The sequence below is a fragment of the Typopeltis vanoorti genome, chromosome 25 (assembly GCF_054136105.1).
Source record: "Typopeltis vanoorti isolate ZY-2024b chromosome 25, IOZ_Tvanoo_1.0, whole genome shotgun sequence".
Classification (NCBI taxonomy): domain Eukaryota; kingdom Metazoa; phylum Arthropoda; class Arachnida; order Uropygi; family Thelyphonidae; genus Typopeltis; species Typopeltis vanoorti.
Window position 1 is genome coordinate 12,812,714 of NC_143573.1, and position 19,141 is coordinate 12,831,854.

Sequence of the window (19,141 nt, forward strand, 5' to 3'; positions counted from 1 at the left end):
ATTTATACAGATGAAAAAAAGAGTAGAGATAATGTACATTCTTGTCTAATACCTGATTTCACATCAAACCATCTTCCTCTATATCCTTCAAATTCTAACTGCTGACTTACAACTTAAATATACTCACAGAATTATATTGCCTGTATAATGTTCCATTTATCAATAATTGTAGTGTTTTAGAAAGCTTTTTCTCTAGGTATTTTGTCATATGCCTTTTCCTGATTTACAAAGCTTAAGTGCAGATCGTTGTCATATCATCACGATTTTTCAACTATTTGTCTTAAAGTAAAAATCTGATCTTGACAACCTCTATTTGGCCTGAATACAACATGTTCTTCTCCAAATTTCTCTTCCAAAATTTTTCTCAGCCTCTTTGCATAAATCTTACTTGAAACACTTAGTAGAAGAGTTCCTTTGTAATTCTCACATTCAGCTTTATTCACTTTTTTTACAGATGGGAACTATGAGGGTTATACTCTAATCATCTGTGAGTCAACCTTAACAGACCCTTTGAATTATGCAGTGTGTATGTGTAGCAACTGCAAAACTTTTATACCTCCATATTTAAGCATTTCCTGTCGAATATCATCTACTCCAACTGCCTTTCCACATTTCAATTTTTTGTTGACTTTTCCTACCTCAAGTATTGATATGTAATCCTTTTGCATTCCTCTTGAAAATTTTCAACTACTATTCTGTAACTGCTTGTTTTCTCCAGACTAGGATATCTTTATTTCCAGTTTTCATATCATTTTTATTATCTTTGATTCCTTTTACAGTACTCTTGCTTCCATTTCTAAGCTTTTTCAATAGTCCCCAGAACATTTTGCCAACTTCTTTATATTTATCTTCTCGATTCTAATTGAAGAAGTCTTCCCATGACTTTTGCTTAGCTACTTTTACACATAGCTTAGCTCTCGTTCATTGTTCTCAGTATTCTTTTAGGGCACATGCAATCTTATTTGCTAGGAACTTTTGGCATGCATTCTTCCTCAGAACTGTTTGTTTAACATCTCGTGTCCACCATGGTGTTCTGATTTTCTATCCTTGTAGACAATTTCACCACATACACATAACTTCCTAGTTGAACTAATCAAATATAAAAATACTCCATAGTTTGGTTCTTGTTTTCAACCTTATCTGCTTACATTTGTTTCATTTTTATTTCAATAATGTTTGTATATGTTTATATAGTTGAGTCAACAATTTGCTTGTAAAAGCTGATCAACATTAATTCTTTTTAAAGCATTCTTACATAGTCTAATCTTTAAAGGTACCCGTGGCATAACTATAAATAATAAATTACATGATAACCACAGTAATTAACTTTAATGAAATAAAAGTACAAATATTTCGTACTGAAATTAACAGTATATCATCAGTGTAGATAACAAGCAACTCAAAGGAATGGAATACAAAGTATATATAACAGTCGGTGGATTACCAATTAAAAACTGTTGCCACGTGCTAGAAATTAATATTAATAAAGAATATTATTAAATTATTCTTAAAACTATTTCTTTGATGGTTACATAAGGTAAGAATCTCCCAAACTTTTGGGAGAGAGACAATCGTTTTGATTCAGATTTGGGTGATGTAAAAGGGCTTCGCAACTTTCTTTGAAAAGGCGTTCATAGTTAAACTTGCATCTATGGAGAAGACGAGCTTTATCCCACTGGATAGTGTTTAGTGTTAATACTATATTATGCCAGACCAGACTTTTGAGGTTTCATGTATTTATTCTTACAGTGTTCTTTTTTCTTTTTTTTTTTTTTTTCAATGTGAATTTTATTTTTATCCTACATAGAACTAAGTGATGGTCACTTCCAATTTCAAATCCTCTGTATACTTTGCATCCTGAACCAGCATGAAGATATCACTATCAATAATGACATAGCCAAATATCTGTTGGATTTCTGCTCAGGACATGGACTGGTTATTACTAACACCATGTTCCAACATAAAAATGTGCACAAATTCACATGGAGAGAAGAGGCTAGGAATAAGAAAAGTCTCATTGACTATGTTATTGTTCATAGTGATGTTTTCTCCCTGGTGCAGGACACCAGAGTGTACAGAGGATTTGAAATTGGAAGTGATCACTACTTAGTCATGAGCAGGATAAAACTGAATTTCATATTGAAAAGAATAACATGTAAGAAAGTTTTAAAGCGAATAAAAGTTGAGCAGCTCTCAGATGTGAACTGTAGACTAAAATACAGAAAGATTATTGAAGAAAAAATGAAAGAGTTTGAGAACAGGAATCAAACCTTGGAGATTCAGTGGCAAGCTCTGAAGAAAATCCTGATTGATTCTGCCAGAGAGGCATGTGGTGAGGTTGTCTGCAAGGATAAAAAAATCAGAACTCCCTGGTGGACACAGGAAGTTAAAGAGGCAGTGAAGAAAAAGAAGAAAGCATATCAAAAGTTCCTGTCAAATAAGTCAGCTTGTGCTCTTTGAGAATATAGAGACAAAAGCTAAACACTGTGTAAAACTAGCTAAACAAAAGTCATGGGAGGACTTTGGCAAGAACGTAGAAAATAAATATCAAGAAGGTGGCAAAATATTCTGGAGGTTGTTGAAGAAGCTTAGGAAAATGGAGGAAAGAGTGCTGTAAAAGGAGTTAGAGATGATAAAGGTGACATGAAAACTGGAGAAAAAGATATCCTTGAAGTATGGAGTAATTACTTTGAAAAATTGCTAAATGAAACAAGCAGTGATTACAGCACAGTGGTAAAAAACACTGATCAGGCATGCAGCCAGGAATACATATCCATACTTGAAGTAGAAAAAGCCATCAAAGGCTTGAAATGTGGAAAGGCAGCTGGAGTAGATGATATTCGACCAGAAATGTTGAAGTATGGTGGTATAAGAGTCTTACAGTGGCTGCACTGCATAGTTCAGAAAGCCTGGACAGAGGGATGAATTCCTGATGATTGGAGTAGAGCTCTCATAGTACCCATATATAAAAAGGGAAATAAAACTGAATGTGAGAATTACAGAGGTATTTCACTACTGAGTGTTCCTGGCAAGATCTATGCAAGTATACTTGAGAAATGGTTGAGAAGAATTGTGGAAGAAAAGCTTGGTGAAGAACAAGCTGGATTCAGGCCAAATAGAGGCTGTCAAGATCAGATCTTCACTTTACGACAATTAGTCGAGAAAGCATGGGAATATAACAAAGATCTGTATTTAAGCTTTGTCGATTTGGAAAAGGCATATGATAAGGTGCCAAGAGAGAAGCTATTCAATACGCTACAGTTATATGATGTCAATGGGGCATTATATCAAGCAATACTTAGTCTTTATTTGAGTTGTAAGTCAGCAGTTAGAATTGAAGGAAGTACAGGAAGATGGTTTAATGTTAAATCTGGTGTAAGTCAAGGATGTACATTATCCCCTCTGTTATTGAAGTCTCATCACTAGAAGCCAGATGCAGAGGTAGTGATACTAAGGTGGAAGTATCGGAGAAGTCGTATTTACCTATACAAGTTGTCAAAGAGTGTCAACATCCTATTATTAAAATTCTCTGGATTAGAGATAAGTTTATGGAAGTTTTTTCGCTTGGTTATGCTACTAATTATATATTTGGTTTTATCCTTTATCCAAGTGTAAGCAACTTGAAGTAAGTGTAAGCAACTTATACCACCTTTACCACGAGTTGCCCCAGTCCTGAAAGTACTTCAGGTGCAAACTTTGTTTGCTTACAACACTTGAATAAAGGATAAAATCAAATATATAATTAGTAGCATAGCCAAGTAAGTGAAAAAACTTCCATAAACTTATCTCTAATCCAGAGAATTTTAATAATAGAGTGTGACACCCTTTGGCAACTTGTATATGTAAATATGACTTCTCCTGTACCTTAGTATCACCACTTCTGGGTCTGGCTCCTGCTGATGAGACCCGTAAGGGTCAAAACCGGTTGGAAGCTTGGGTGATGGATGGCAATGCTGTAGCCAATGAAGTTCAAACCGAGGATTGGCTGTTGCTGTTACCCAGGTAGAGGGGAAAATGGATGGCAATGCTTTAGCACATGAAGTTACCTGAGGCACAGCTGTTACCCCTCAGATGAAATATGAGCAGTTCTACTCGGTAGTGGGGTGACCCTGCCACTGGGTCACCCCACCACCGAGTAGAACTGTTAGCCAAATAGAACTGAGTAGCCAAATACTGAGAGTTCTTCTCAGTGACAGGGTGAGCCTGTTACTGAAAGGAGCAACACTGAATTTTTGATCCTGAGGGTCGCTCATTGTTGGGTGATCTGGGGAATCTCATGAGTTTTTGGATAAGTAACCCCACACATAATACAGGGAAACTGGTCTGGGTAGTGACCCTTCCCTTAATGCAGGGGTCTCCAACTCAAGCGCAGCAAAGGGCCAGTCAAGTAGATATATATCAGACATGGGCTGTATTTAATATTATTCTGTGAACCAAAACATAAACTAAAAAAAGAAAGGCTCTAACAAAGGTCCTTTTGTTGGTGGGGCTTACGACTTATGTAAACATTTACATCACCATTTAAATTCATAACCATTTTTATTTTTAAATTTTAAAAATATAACAAGTTTAGAAAATATAAGTTCAATTACATAATTTTGACTTACTAAAATAAAGATTTTTATTTTTATTATAAAGATTTTCTATTATCAAATAACATTTGATGATAAAAACATATACAAAGAATTATAGTAATAAGTTTTACTTTTGTTTAAAGCTGTCATAAAATATTTAAGTTTGAATTTTTTCTGTTTTAATCCCTACAGGATGTTAGAAACATTGATTTTTAGAAAAGAAATCATTAAGTTGAATTTTTTCTTGCCAATTATTCATAAGACTATTACACTTTTTTTATAATCTTTGTCAAGTAGCTTTATTTTATCCTCCTACATGTTTCGCCAATCTTTTTCTATTGGCATCTCCTCAGGGAATACAAACTAGTAAGCTAAAATGAAGGTTACAGACTAGGTTATAACTGATAGTTCTAATTCATACAAAAAATTGGTATTGTGTGTGACAATGTGCGTGTCTCGTTAACGTGATTAATTCGTTATGGCTCATTACGTAATTGTTATGAAAGTTCATTTCTTTGATGTTTAATGATCTGATAAAAGTTTTCCAAATTTCTGGTAAAATTAGACCTTGATTCTTGTTTAGGTTTCAGTTTTACGGGCGACTGTAGCTGCTTCTTTAAAGGTTCTTGAATGGTAGTTATTTTCTATGTATGGCATAAGGCTCTTATCCCACTCAATGTGATGGTTAGTAGAGGCAAAGTGGCATGAAAGGCCTGAAATATCTTGTCTGTTATTTCTGACATATCCTATGTGTTCTTTCTTTCTCGTTTCAAAGCTTCTAGATGTCTGACCTATGTAACTAATACCACATGAGCACGGTATATTATATACTCCAAAGTACTTGTAGAATGGGTGAGGATCTTTTGGTGATCTTAAAAATTTCCGAATAGTGTTGATTGGTTTGAATGCCACTCTGATCTTATGTGGTTTTAAAAGGTTAGCTAATTTTTTGGAAAGGTTGCTGACAAAAGGAATCGTAATTGTACTGATGTATTGGACGTCATCACGTTGTCGATGTGGTATATCAGTAAAGAGAATCTTGTTATAGAGTCTTTTTGGGTAACCATTTAAAGAAACTTCTCTGGATATTGTGGTTAATTCCGTTAGTAGGTCATCCTTGTCTGTCGTATACTGTATAGCTCTTTTCTTGAGACTATGGATAATGCTAAGTTTCTGAGCTATGTGATGAGCTGAGTTGAAATGGAGGTATCGTCCAGTATTTGTAGGTTTTCTGTATACAGAAAGGTTGATACTATTATTGGATTGTTTCTTTATTAAAATTTAGACTGGCCTATAGAAATTATAAAAAAACTAAAATCTATGCACCCATTTATTCCTAGATTGTATGGCCTTCCAAAAATTCATAAAGAAGGTATACCATTACGTCCAATAGTTGGTGAAATCTATTCTCCCACTTACCAACTATCAAAGTATCTTGCGAAGATTTTACAACAACACATTCACGTCTCGGATACTTATATTAAAAACTCAAAACATTTTATAGATAAAATAAAAAACATCCCTATTTTTGAAGAGGATATACTAGCAAGCCTGGACATTACATCTCTGTTTACTAACATTCCAGTGGTTGAAGTCATCAACATCTTAGACAACTTGTTCCCAAAAAACATCACTACTTTGTTCAATCACTGTTTAACTTCTAACTATTTTATTTGGCAAAAAACGATCTACAAACAACTCACTTGATTAGCTATGGGTAGCCCCCTATCACCTCCTTGTGCTGACTTATTCATGGAAGATCTAGAGAAAAAAATCTTAACCCAGATCATTCCAAAACCGAAAATTTGGTACAGATATGTAGATGACATCTTTATCATTTGGGATCATATGAAAGAAGAACTAATGAATTACCTCAACCAAATCAATAGTTTTCACAATACCATCAAATTCACATTAGAAATGGAAAAAGATAAAAAACTGCCATTCCTTGACATTTTAATAAAGAAACAATGCAATAATAGTATCAACCTATCTGTATACAGAAAACCTACAAATACTGGACGTTACTTCCATTTCAACTCAGCTCATCACATAGCTCAGAAACTTAGCATTATCCATAGTCTCAAGAAAAGAGCTACACAGTATATGACAGACAAGGATGACCTACTAACGGAATTAACCACAATATCCAGAGAACTTTCTTTAAATGGTTACCCAAAAAGACTCTATAACAAGATTCTCTTTACTGATATACCACATCGACAACGTGATGACGTCCAATACATCAGTACAATTACGATTCCTTTTGTCAGCAACCTTTCCAAAAAATTAGCTAACCTTTTAAAACCACATAAGATCAGAGTGGCATTCAAACCAATCAACACTATTCGGAAATTTTTAAGATCACCGAAAGATCCTCACCCATTCTACAATTACTCTGGAGAATATAATATACCGTGCTCATGTGGTACTAGTTACGTAGGTCAGACATCTAGAAGCTTTGAAACGAGAAAAAAAGAACACATAGGATATGTCAGAAATAACAGAGAAGACATTTCAGGCCTTTAATGCCAATTTGCCTCTACTAACCATCACATTGAGTGGGATAAGAGCCTTATGCCATACATAGAAGATAACTACCATTCAAGAACCTTTAAAGAAGCAGCTACAGTCGCCCGTAAAACTGAAAACCTAAACAAGAATCAAGGTCTAATTTTACCAGAAATTTGGAAAACTTTTATCAGATCATTAAACATCAAAGAAATGAACTTTCATAACAATTACGTAATGAGCCATAACGAATAAATCACGTTAACAAGACACGCACATTGTCACGCACAATACAAATTTTTTGTATGAATTAGAACTATCAGTTATAACCTAGTCTGTAACATTCATTTTAGCTTACTAGTTTGTATTCCCTGAGGATGCCAATAGAAAAAGATTGGCGAAACATGGAGGATAAAATAAAGCTACTTGACAAAGATTATAAAAAAAGTGTAATAGTCTTAGAAATCATTAAGGTCGTGGGCCATATCCAGCCAGCGGCCACTAGTATGCGATCCCTGCCATAATGCATAGCATTATACATATCAGCAAGGAGATGTGCTTTGCATTATGGGATACTTAGACAAACTTAGGTGATGAGAACTTATACCACTTTTACCCTAGTCCTGAAAGTACTTCAGGCATAAACTTTGTTTGCTTACACATGGATAAAGGATGAAACCAAATATATAATTATTACTTGTCTTATTTTGGTGGTTTTTTGAAGCATCTAAACACTTACCCAACAGCTTGAAATGTTCTGCCTATAGCATCTGGCTCAAAAATGGCTTTAAAAATGGCTTTAGCAACATCTTCAACATATACAGGCTGCTTAATAGTTTCTTTTCCTTTCTTCCAAAGCGGCATTTGATGAAAAAAATATCTACCTGCATTACAATAATACAATACATTAAGTTCTCTGGTATCTTTAAGCATAAATTACAAGAATATCAGGTACTCATAAAAAAAAAAAAGGATTCAAAATATTTTTAAAAGTATTTTACATCATGAGTAGGACTAGTCATAGACCAAGAAATGAATTGTTTATTTAAGAATGGCAGAAGTGTCATAAATAAGGGAGATAAAATTTTTGCACTAACTGAGTTTATGTGCCTGAAAATAGTTATAAACAAGTGAAACATGGTTGGATGAGAATAACATCTTGATGGGAATAGAAATGGAGGGATATGATGTTTTTCATAAAGAAGGAAAGGCAAGAAACAGGGGAAGGGGGAGTGTTGCTGATGATAGCAGGGGAATTATGTCTATGCAAGATTGAGATATAAGGAGAAAAGAGTGACAATGGTTTCTAAGCAATATGGTGTGAAGTGGAGGTTGATAGAATGAGATATTTGGTGGGGTGTTGCTATAGGCCAGAGAATGTAGAAGGTGGAGACAGAGAAATTATAGGCAACTTGACTTAGTGAGCAAGCAAAGGGTGATTGTTATGGGTGATTTGAACTCACCACTGATTGGAAAAGGAGAATGAATTTCTTAATTTCTTAAGGGACAGCAATCTCGGGCAGTAAGTAACAGAGAGCACAGACGGTTTAAGAATCTTAGATCGGTTATATCATCAGAGGATATGATTGTAAAAGGAGTGTCTTATCTTCCTTTGGTTGGCAAGAGTGACCATGAAGTGATATACATGAAATTACAATGCTGATGATTATGGAAAGCTCAGGAGACAAGTGAGAGTTATAGGGTGGAAAGAGGAGATGAGTGGGAAGGATATGGATGTGTAGGCATTAATCGAGAGCTATTTAACAGCGGCAATGCTTGAGTATATCCCAAAGATGAAAAGACTAAATAAGGAATGAGTAAAATGGATGAATTAAGAGATTAAGCATGAAATCTGGAAGAAGAAGGCACTATGGAGGCAACACCAGATGAATGTTGATAATGATCAGTTGCATGTGGGGCACAAGGAGCAGGCCAAGAAGGTGACTCTGTTGGTAAGGGAAAAAAACTGGAGTATGAAAAGAAATTAGTCAATCAAGCTAAGAAAAATCTTAGTGAGTTCCTTCAATATGTGGAAAGTAGAAGGAAAAATGACTATGGAAGGATGATGCTTGTTGATGAACCTGGCAGATTGGTAACCAAAGCAGAGAATATAGTTTAATAATTCATTGAGCAGTTTATTAGTGTATTTCATTTTTGTGAAGGCAACATCAGGAGAAGCTGGAGTGTAGAATGTATGCCACAGGAGGGACTGATGGTGAATAGCAGTAAGTATATGAGAAATTAAGTAAACTTGATGTTAATAAGCCAGTAAGATTTGACAGTATATATCGCTATGTATCTTGAGGGAATGCCATAAGAATTAATGGCACCTTTTGGCACAACTATTTAACATGAGTCTTGCAACAGGATGAGTCCTAAAGGAATGGAAAGTGGGAAAAATTATTCCACTTAACAAAGGGGAGGGGGAGATAAGACTAAGGCTATAAATTATATGCCAATGTGTGTGTCTGGGGTATTTATTAAGGTATTAGAGAAGTTGGTGAAGACTACAATTCAGAAGTGGGGTGATAACAGCTGTATTCCTTATAATGATTAGTATGGGTTTGTAAGAGGGAGGTCATGTTTCAGCAATCTGCTTATATATTACAACAAGGTAACAAATTCATTTGATAAAGGAGATGCATATACAATAGTGTACTTGGATTTTTCAAAGGCATTTGATAGACTCTGATGTGACAAGCTGGTAGCTAAACAAACATAGTATTAGATAATAGACTACTAAGTTGGATAGCTGATTGGCTGTTAGAGAGATATCAGCTAGTTGTCTATGGAAGAGTGGTATCTCAAAAGAGGAAGGTAACTAGTGGAGTGCCACACGGATCTCTTTTGGGACCATTATTGTTTAACTTGTATGTTAATGACATTGGGGCCAACTTAACTGGAGATGCACAGCTGTTTGCCAATGATGCAAAGTTGGGAAGAGCTATGAGAAGTAGAGCAGACATTGTTGTATATGTAATGGCTTGCAGGAGGATCTGAATAGACTATGTGAGTAGGCAAATGATTGGAGCTATCAGTTTAATGTTGCAAAGTCTTGAAATTTGGTAGGCAATGTTGGGTGCAGATTATACAATTAATGGAGAAATTTTGAAGAAGGTGAGGAGATGAGTGATTTGGGAGTGATGGTGGACAGACACTTGAAGTTTAGGGGGTTACATTAGTAAAATTGTAAGAACACCAAAAAGATATTACAATAATGAGGAGGGCGCTAACATGCAGAGGCAAAGAAGAAGTTATGGTTCCCCCTGTATAAGGCTTTGATATAGCTACATATGGACTACTTTGCACAGATTTGGTTGCTTGTTTTCATGGGTATGAGGATGTATTGGAGAAAGTCCATAGAGGGGTCTAAGTTAGTGTCAGGTCTATGAAATGTCAGTAATGAGGAGAGATTGAAGAAATGCAACCTACAGAGCTTTGTAAATAGAAATAGAAGAAGGGATATGATTAAGTCATATAAGTTGGTGAGGGGTTATTACCAAATTGTGGAGAAGATATTTCATAGAGTAGAGGATGGCAATGGCAGAACAACAGGCCATCCATAAAAGATGTATAAAGAGGGTGTGGGCAAGGGAGTGAGAAGTAGGTTCTTCATGGAGAGTGATTGGTAAGTGGAATGATTGACTGAAAGTGTGGTCAGTGCGAAAACTGTTAATGGGTTCAAGACACAGATCTTTTGGTATGAGGGTATAGACCTTCCGCAATGAGTCCTTTGACTCCATGGAGGTCAGACAATAATAATAATAATAATAATGTTATATTAAACTACAAATTACACAATAACCACAGTAATTAACTTTAACAAAAGTACAGATATTTTGTACTGAAAATAATAGTACACCATCAGTGTGTAAAAACAAGAAAATCAAAGAACAGGAATACAAGGTACATGAAACAATCAGTTTACCAATTAAAAAAAAGTTGTCACCAGCTAGAAACTAATATTAATAAATAACATTATAACTATTTTTGATGCTTACATAAAATAAGAATCTTCCAAACTTTTTAGGGAAAGAGAGAGAAAGAATCATTCTAATTCAGGTTAGGCTGATATAAAAGGGCTTCACAACTTTATTTGAAAGGGCACTCATATTTAAAACTGCTTCTATGAAGAAGACAAGCTTCATCTCACCTGATACTGTTTAGTATCAATACTATGCTGTGCCAGACCAGACTTTTTTAAGGTTTCACATATTCAATGTAATACTGATTTTCGTTAATTCTTTTTTCCACAGAATGGTTTGTCTGCCCAAAATATGTCAAATTACAATCACAAGGAATCTGGTAAACACCACCTAATGATAGAGATGACAGTTTGTCTTTTCTAGATAGGAAAATATGTGAGAATAGGGTGATACTTCTTCAAAATTCTACCAATAGGTTCAGAGATACCAGAAATATAAGAGATTGGAGCCTTCTGGCCTGTTGAAGAATCCTTAAGTGTTCAAAACATAATGAGTCACTTATCTGCTGGATGTGATGAGAGTTGTAAGCATTTATTATTATTATTATTATTACGTGACACCTCCAAGGAGTCAAAAAACTCATCGAGGGAGGGTCTACTCTACAACTCTGTCTCCACCAGTCAATCCACCAACTACAACGAATCGCAACTCCCATCATCATCTCCAACAATGCCATCTACCGCCCATCATCACCACTAGTATTTTCACGGACAATCACAAACATCCATGCCTACGGCAGGATTTGAATCTGCAGCCTTTTTCACTGGAGAGTGAATATGCTAACAAACCACTCGGTCAACATATAATTCCATTAAAGTTTTGACAGCGGGAAATTCTTGTTGTAAGTTTGAGGGAGAGGAGCATATACACTATATGCACTATTAATTAAAGACTCGATAACACCAAAATTTTTTTGAGAGGTGTGATAAGCATCTTTTGATGGATGCATGTCTGCCAGTGAAGGTAGGTTTCTAATAAACTGGTTAACAAAGTACCGGAGGCCGTGCAAGTAAGGATGTCCAAGAAAGGTAAACTAGAAGAATTTTCTTTTTCTATGGTGAACTGAATGTGTGGATAAAGACTTTTGATCCACTGTAGGAAAGTGGTAAGTTCATTTTCAGAATGAGGCCAAACAGCAAAAACATGAACATAATGAAACCAAAGAGTGTTGGGGATGAATGGATGAGAACAAGGTATCTTTCAGATCATTCAAAAAATAGTTTGCCAAAGTTGGAGACAGAGGGCTACCCATGGCAGTGCCTTCATTCAGTGCCTGTTTATAGATCTTGTTTTTCCAGCTGAAATATCCTATTGTATAACAAATTCAAAAATCTTCACATTAGGAGGGAAATCATCATACAGTAAACTAACAGTGTCAGATAACGGAATGTTGATAAAAAGGGAAACAATGTCAAAGCTGAACAACAAATCCGATGTTCTCCTTCCAAATACACCACAGTGGTCAGCTCTCCTCTTGGCAACTCTGACCACAATCTTGTACAAGTCTCATCTCTCACAGAATGCCCCCTCCTCCAACACTCCCGACCTCATGTCCTCTGACACTACAAAGGAGTCAATTGGAATGACCTTCAGAATTTCTACTCTTCCTTTCAATGGTCTGACTATTGTTTTCACTCATCTGATCCTAATATCTGCTGTGAATGAGTCACAGTAATTAATCTCACTGGCATGAAGGCCTTCATCCCCTGTTCACTCCACAATCCTCACTGCTTTTCAAGCCCTGGATCAATCAAAAGTGTATCAAAGCAGTCAAAGAAAAATTTAAGTTTACTGCATGTGGCTTGCATCAAGAACTCCACTTCATACTCTGCCTATACCAAAGCATGCAATATATGCAAATCAGTCACTTTCTCTTCTGTTTTGCTGTGCTTCCACCTCTCACTCCCACATTCTGATGGCACCAGTGTGACTTCACCCAAAGATAAAGCTAACATCCTGGCATCACTCTTTTCCTTGAACTCCTGCACACAGATGACCAAGGGAAATCACCTTCTACCATACTGGAATTCAAGCACCGTATGCCTCGCATAGTTTTTCAATGATATCAGAAAACTATTAAATAACTTGGTTAAAAAGTCTTCTGGACTTGATGGCATCTCTCCAATTTTCTCAAACATTGTGCCTCAGAACTAACACCTGTCCTGCATCATCTCTACAATATATTATACATATCTGGTACTTATCCCAAAGCATGGAAGCAATCTCATATCCAACCTATTCCAAAAAAGAGCAACAGAAGTCTACCATCAAACCTACCAACCAATTGGCATCATCTCAGTCCTCTCCAAAATAATGGAGAAAGTCATCAATAGTCAAATCCTCAACTACTTAGAGGCCCATGAATTAATCAGCAATAACCACCAGTATAGATTCCATCATTCAAAATTCACAGCTGACCTTGTACTTTACATCACCCACCACTGCACATGTGCCATGGAAATGTTTGGAGAAACTTGTGATGCTGCCCTCAATATTTTCAAAGCTTTTGACCTTGTCTGGCATTGAGGCCTGCCACACAAATTGACACCATTTGGTCTCTCTGCCACCCTCTATAACTGGGTAGCCAGCTTTCTCTCTATTCATTCTCTCTGAGTCATGGTAGATAGCTGCCTCTCTCTGAGCTTCATTTTGAAATGCTAGAGTACCTCAAAGCGCTTTACTATCACCTCCTGTCTTTCTCCTGTTCATAAATGCTCTACTCACAATCACCACTAAGCCCATCCATAGCTTTGCAGATGACAGTACTCTCCACTAATCCTACTCATTTAAGAAACCATGCAGTACTCTAACATCCCAGACTACAAGATCATCTACAACCATTGGCTTAAACATTGATTTACATACTATTCTTCAATGGGATGAGGACAATCTAGCCATGTTCAATTCTACCAAAACATAGTCTTGCCTTTTCTCTCGCAAAAGAGATCTCAGCTCACCTACCCTTACCCTCAGTAATACACAAATCATCAGACAAGATCAGATCTCTCTACTTGGACTAGCACTTATCTCCAGCCTCTCCTGGCATAAACAGATCACATCAATAGCTTCCTCGCCATCCAAAACATTAGGCATTCTCTTTAGATTTGATATTTGATACAAGACTTATGATCTTCACGATGAATACAAGCAGATCTTCAAGTATGTCCATAATAAGATAGGTCAGAAGGAACAAGAATTTGGTGCATGCCTGGAAGGACAGGACTTAACATATTCATTTATTACAAAATTCAGTTAATACGCATTGCCAAGTCCAAAAAAAATTTGTTATTTTGCATGTTAAAATGCCCACTACCACCACTAGCATGCATACATCCAATGATAAAGCTAATTTTCTTCAGATGATGCTAACTAATGAGAAATTATTTTCACATAATTTTTTAGAACATGCACAAAGTGGTGGTCATAACCTAACATTATTTAAGTCACCTTCAAAAAATCACCTGTTGTGATGTTTGCTATCTATGTGAAACAGACCTGGTATAACCACAATATAACTATAAAAATAAACATATTATATCCTATGATATACTTCTTCAGGAATAAAGCTATCTCTCAATCTGAAAATGTATAATAGCAGAATGATTCTTTAAATTTAACGAACTAACATTAATGGAATCATTGTTAAAATGATAGTTCATATTATTATTAAGCAAGAGATCCACAAGAAGAGGATGATGTGAAAAGAATATTGTGAGAATAAGAGTGAGAGGAGGTATGAAATATATAAAGCACAGGCGAGAAAAGTAACAAGTATTGTGCAGAAAACTAAACCGGAGTATGAAAAGAAATTGGCTATGAAGGCTAAAGGCAATCCAAAAGAATTTCATTGTTATGCAACAAGTGAAAGAAAGAATGAACGTGGAAGAATAACTTTACTGAATGCAGATGGCACTCTGGTGTCAGAAGCTAATGAGATTGTACAATTAACGAGTGCTCTCACTTTGATAAGATATGTCAACGAGGAACAGCATGAGTTTACTAAAGGAAGGTCATGTTTTAACAATTTGTTCATATTTTATAATGATGTTAAGGCCAAGTTGGATAAAGGGAATGGATACAATATGATAATATGGGATTTTGTTAAGGCATTTGATAAGAACCACACGAAAGGCTGTTCCATAAACTGGAGAATAAGGGTTTGGAATATAAACTCTTGACTTGGATAAGTGGATGGTTGAGAGACAGATATCAAAATGTGGTTGTACAGTGGTGTGAATCTGTCAGATTTAAGGTGACCAGTGGTGTACCTCAGGGTTCAGTCCTTGGGCCATTGTTGTTAAATCTATACATTAATGACATTAGGAAGTGTCTAACAGATGTGCAATTGTCTGCCAGTGATGCAAAGCATGGCATGACAATAAAGAATGTACTGATATCCAGCACTTACAAAATGATTTGCTTAGGCTGCAGCAAATGAAAATAGCTGTCAGTTTAGTAAAGTTATGCACTGTGGCATGATGAGATTTGTAGCACTATATTATATTAGTGGGGTTATGCTACAAGAAACTGATGAAGCTAGGGAACTTGGCATAATGGTGGATAGGAATTTGAAGTTCAAATGTGATATAGCAAAAGTTAAAACTCAGAGGATAATTGTGATGTTGAAGCGAATTGTGACATATAAGGATAAGGAAGTAATTTTGCCTCTTTCATAAGGCCTTAATAAGACTGCACCTGGATTATACGAGGGTGGTCTGAAAAGTTCTCGGCCTAACAATGAAAAAATGAATTTATAATTAAAAAATTATTTTTATTTTTCAACATAATCTCCCTTATGACTAATACATTTATTCCAGCGATGCTCCAGCACCATTATCCCATCCCTCTAGCGGTTCTCAGTAAGATATGCAAAATATCCCTTCAGAGTTGCAATTACATCTTGATTCAAAGAAAAACGCTGACCAGTGAGGAAGAGTTTTAGTTTTGGGAAGAGACAGAAGTCAGAGTGAGCCAAATCTGGGGAATAGGATGGATGTTCCAACAATTCACATAGTGTAGATCCCTTAATTTTCCTATTGTCAAAACAACTTTGTGGGAAAGTGCATTGTCTTGATGACAGATTATTTTTTTCTTCTGAAAACCGGGTCTTTTCTCACGATTTTTTTCATCTAGTCTGGTTAAAAGATCAGAATAATATTCCCCAGTTATTGTTTTACCCTTTTCAAGATAATTAATAAACAAAATGCCTTTAGCATCCCAAAACAATGATGCCATGACCTTTCCTATTGATGGAAGCGACTTTGTCTTCTTTGGCACTGAACAACCAGCTTGTGTCCACTGTTTTGGATTCTGGTGTGTAATGGTGAATCCAAGTCTCATCCAAAGTAATAAATCGATGCACAAAATCACTTTTATTCTTGTTAAAACGCTCCACGCACTGTTCAGAGATTTTCATATGAGTGTGTTTTTGATCTACTGTGAGCAAGCACGGCACCCATCTTGTGCAAAGCTTTTTAATTTGCAATTCTTCATACAAAATATATCCTACACGTTCTTTTGAAATGCCTATAGTTTCAGCAATTTCACGCACTTTGACTAGCCGGTCACCCAATACCATATCGTGCACTTGATCAATGATTTCTGGTGTTGTTACACCTTTTGGACATCCTTCACGTGGATGACCTTCAAGGTTGGTAAGGCCACATTTAAACTCACCCATTTCTTAATTGTGGAAAACGAAGGAGAAGAGTGCCTATGAACTTTTATGAACTTTGAATGAATTTCTTTTGCCATTAAACCTTCTTTTACAAAGAATTTTATAACCACATGATACTCAATTTTATCCATTTCAAGGGATACAGACAACACTTTTGCTTCAAATAGCTGTATAAAACAAACTACTTGATAGAATGACTTGCAATTTCACATGGATGCTTATAACAGATGTACCAACTTAGAAAAAAAAACTCTTGCCAATAGTATTGCCATCTATGCTTGAGGCTGAGAACTTTTCAGACCATCCTCGTAGTGCAGATTGGGTCTCCCAGGTTCAAAGGAGATAAAGAAGCTGTGGAAAGGGTGCAAAGAAGAGTTACAAAATTATATCTGGATTATGAGGACAAATTGTATGTGGATTACTAACTCTGATTAACAGGAGAAAGATGGGTGATATGATAGAGATCTATAAACTTCTGAATGAGTGTAATAAGATATCGTCTGATGAAATTTTCGTTATATGGAAAGTGGGGAAAGAACACAGGGGAAGGGGGGATCCATGGAAGTTAAGTTTGTTCACAGTTGAAAAAGGGATAAAAGCTAGGTTGTTCACTGACAGAGCAGTGAGTGAGTGAGTGGAATAGTTTGCCTTTAGGGATAGTGAGTGCATCTAGTGTGAATGAATTTAAGGGAATTATGACAGCTGGTTTGCATGATGTATAGTCTTCCTCAGTGAGTTGTTGACTCCCTGGAGGTCTCAGATAATGATAATAATAATAATATAGCACTGAAATGAAATACACGTTTCATTATTTATTTCTGCTGTGTAATGTCTATAATAACTTAGTTCCATAAATTTCAGATCTTTTATGTAAGCATATCAAAGTTGCTTTAGGACAAGGCCTTGATTTTGTTCTATCTTGGACATTGTATCATTTCAGAATCTTTAGACTTACAAATACAGCCATTAAATACAAATTAAACATGGCATTCTTGTTAGTTTTTAGATTACTTGATATCCTTCCTTTGTATTGTGATTAGCCAGGCCTGATTTGTGTAATCTTTTCTTCTCAACACCCTTAATTTTTTAATATGTTCTTTCATGTGAATTTCTACCGAACACCCCATTTTTCCAACTCAACTTATGCCAGATGAGCAGAAGGCTTTATTACCTGGCTCCTCGAGAGGTGGAGTTGTTTGAGTGATTAAGCATCATAGATTTTTTATATAAATCTGAAGGCAACTTAGAGGTTCATTTGAGGCTTTGGGATCCTATAGATATATCTGTAGTTTTAGATGTAACAAATCTATTAACCAATGTGTCCAGAGAAGAAATACTGTTGATATGAAAAGAGCTACTTCCACTACACATCATCATCAATCTTTTCATACACCATCTTCACACTGTCTGTTTCAGTTTGAAGATAATTATCAGTATTACCTCATTTAGCTAATATGTAAATGAAATCTTTTGAAAAGATGGCCACTGAAAATTATCACAATGCAAAAATACAGCTACATTATGTTGATGATACTTTCCTCATCTGACTGGGATCCAAAGAAACATTCGATAGCTTCAAGAATTTCTTGAAGAGTTTCATCATCATTTATTCATGTAAAAATAGGGAATTATATACAGAAATATTCACATAGCAAACACTCATGGAGTTAAAGTCTATCAGATGAAGTGAGCCAGCCTGCTCTGTTTTGTGCCAAATAGTAAATGTCAAATGGTTCATGGGCTTCATCTTCAAAAAAGCAGTTTGCTTATGTATTGCCAAAACTGTTTCCTTGGTTGTCCTCTTCCTCTGTATCCATTAGTTGGCCCATAGAGAGCAAGAACACTAAATGTAGGTGAAAGTGGATGTCAAAGTTGGTGTTCCAACCATCTCATTGTTGACTTTTTTGAATTGTTTCTGTAAGGATTTTTTGCTGGCTTTCTTCAAGAATGACAGTATTAGGAATGTGATTTTGCTATGCGAATCCTAGAATTGTTCAAAGGCTTGATATTCACTACTCAACCAGCAGTTAATATATGGTGCTCCATGTCTGAGCACCATATATAAATATGGCTTGACTGGTGGTTTTGTACAGATGAATTTTGGTATTTGTGCTGATGAGACTGAATTTTCAGATATTAGTTACACTTTTATGGAATTGGAGAGCTTTGTGTTTTCTTTTCGATATGTCTGCTAGAGTATCAATGTAGGAACTAAGATATTGAAAATCATTTACTTCTTCAAGAATGTGGTCATTTAGCATAATATTTCCTTCTATTCTGTTCTTTAGGACTTTAGTTTTACTGATATTGGACTGCCAACTGGGTCAGTGCTGCATTTTTACATAAATTATCTAAGTTGTTTGGGAAGTCTGAATGCTTATCCTGCCAAATCT

General features: G+C 35.8%; 1 protein-coding gene across 2 annotated transcripts in view; it reads right to left on the reverse strand.

The window, feature by feature from the left end:
- ND-39 (NADH:ubiquinone oxidoreductase subunit 39) overlaps window positions 1-19,141 on the reverse strand; it is a 287,270-nt gene that overhangs the window by 144,026 nt on the left and 124,103 nt on the right. For both annotated transcript variants that reach the window (XM_090414724.1, XM_090414725.1), the window contains exon 7: window positions 7,825-7,965. In XM_090414724.1, coding sequence (XP_090270850.1) covers window positions 7,825-7,965 — 141 coding nt within the window. The remainder of the gene's footprint in view (window positions 1-7,824; window positions 7,966-19,141) is intronic.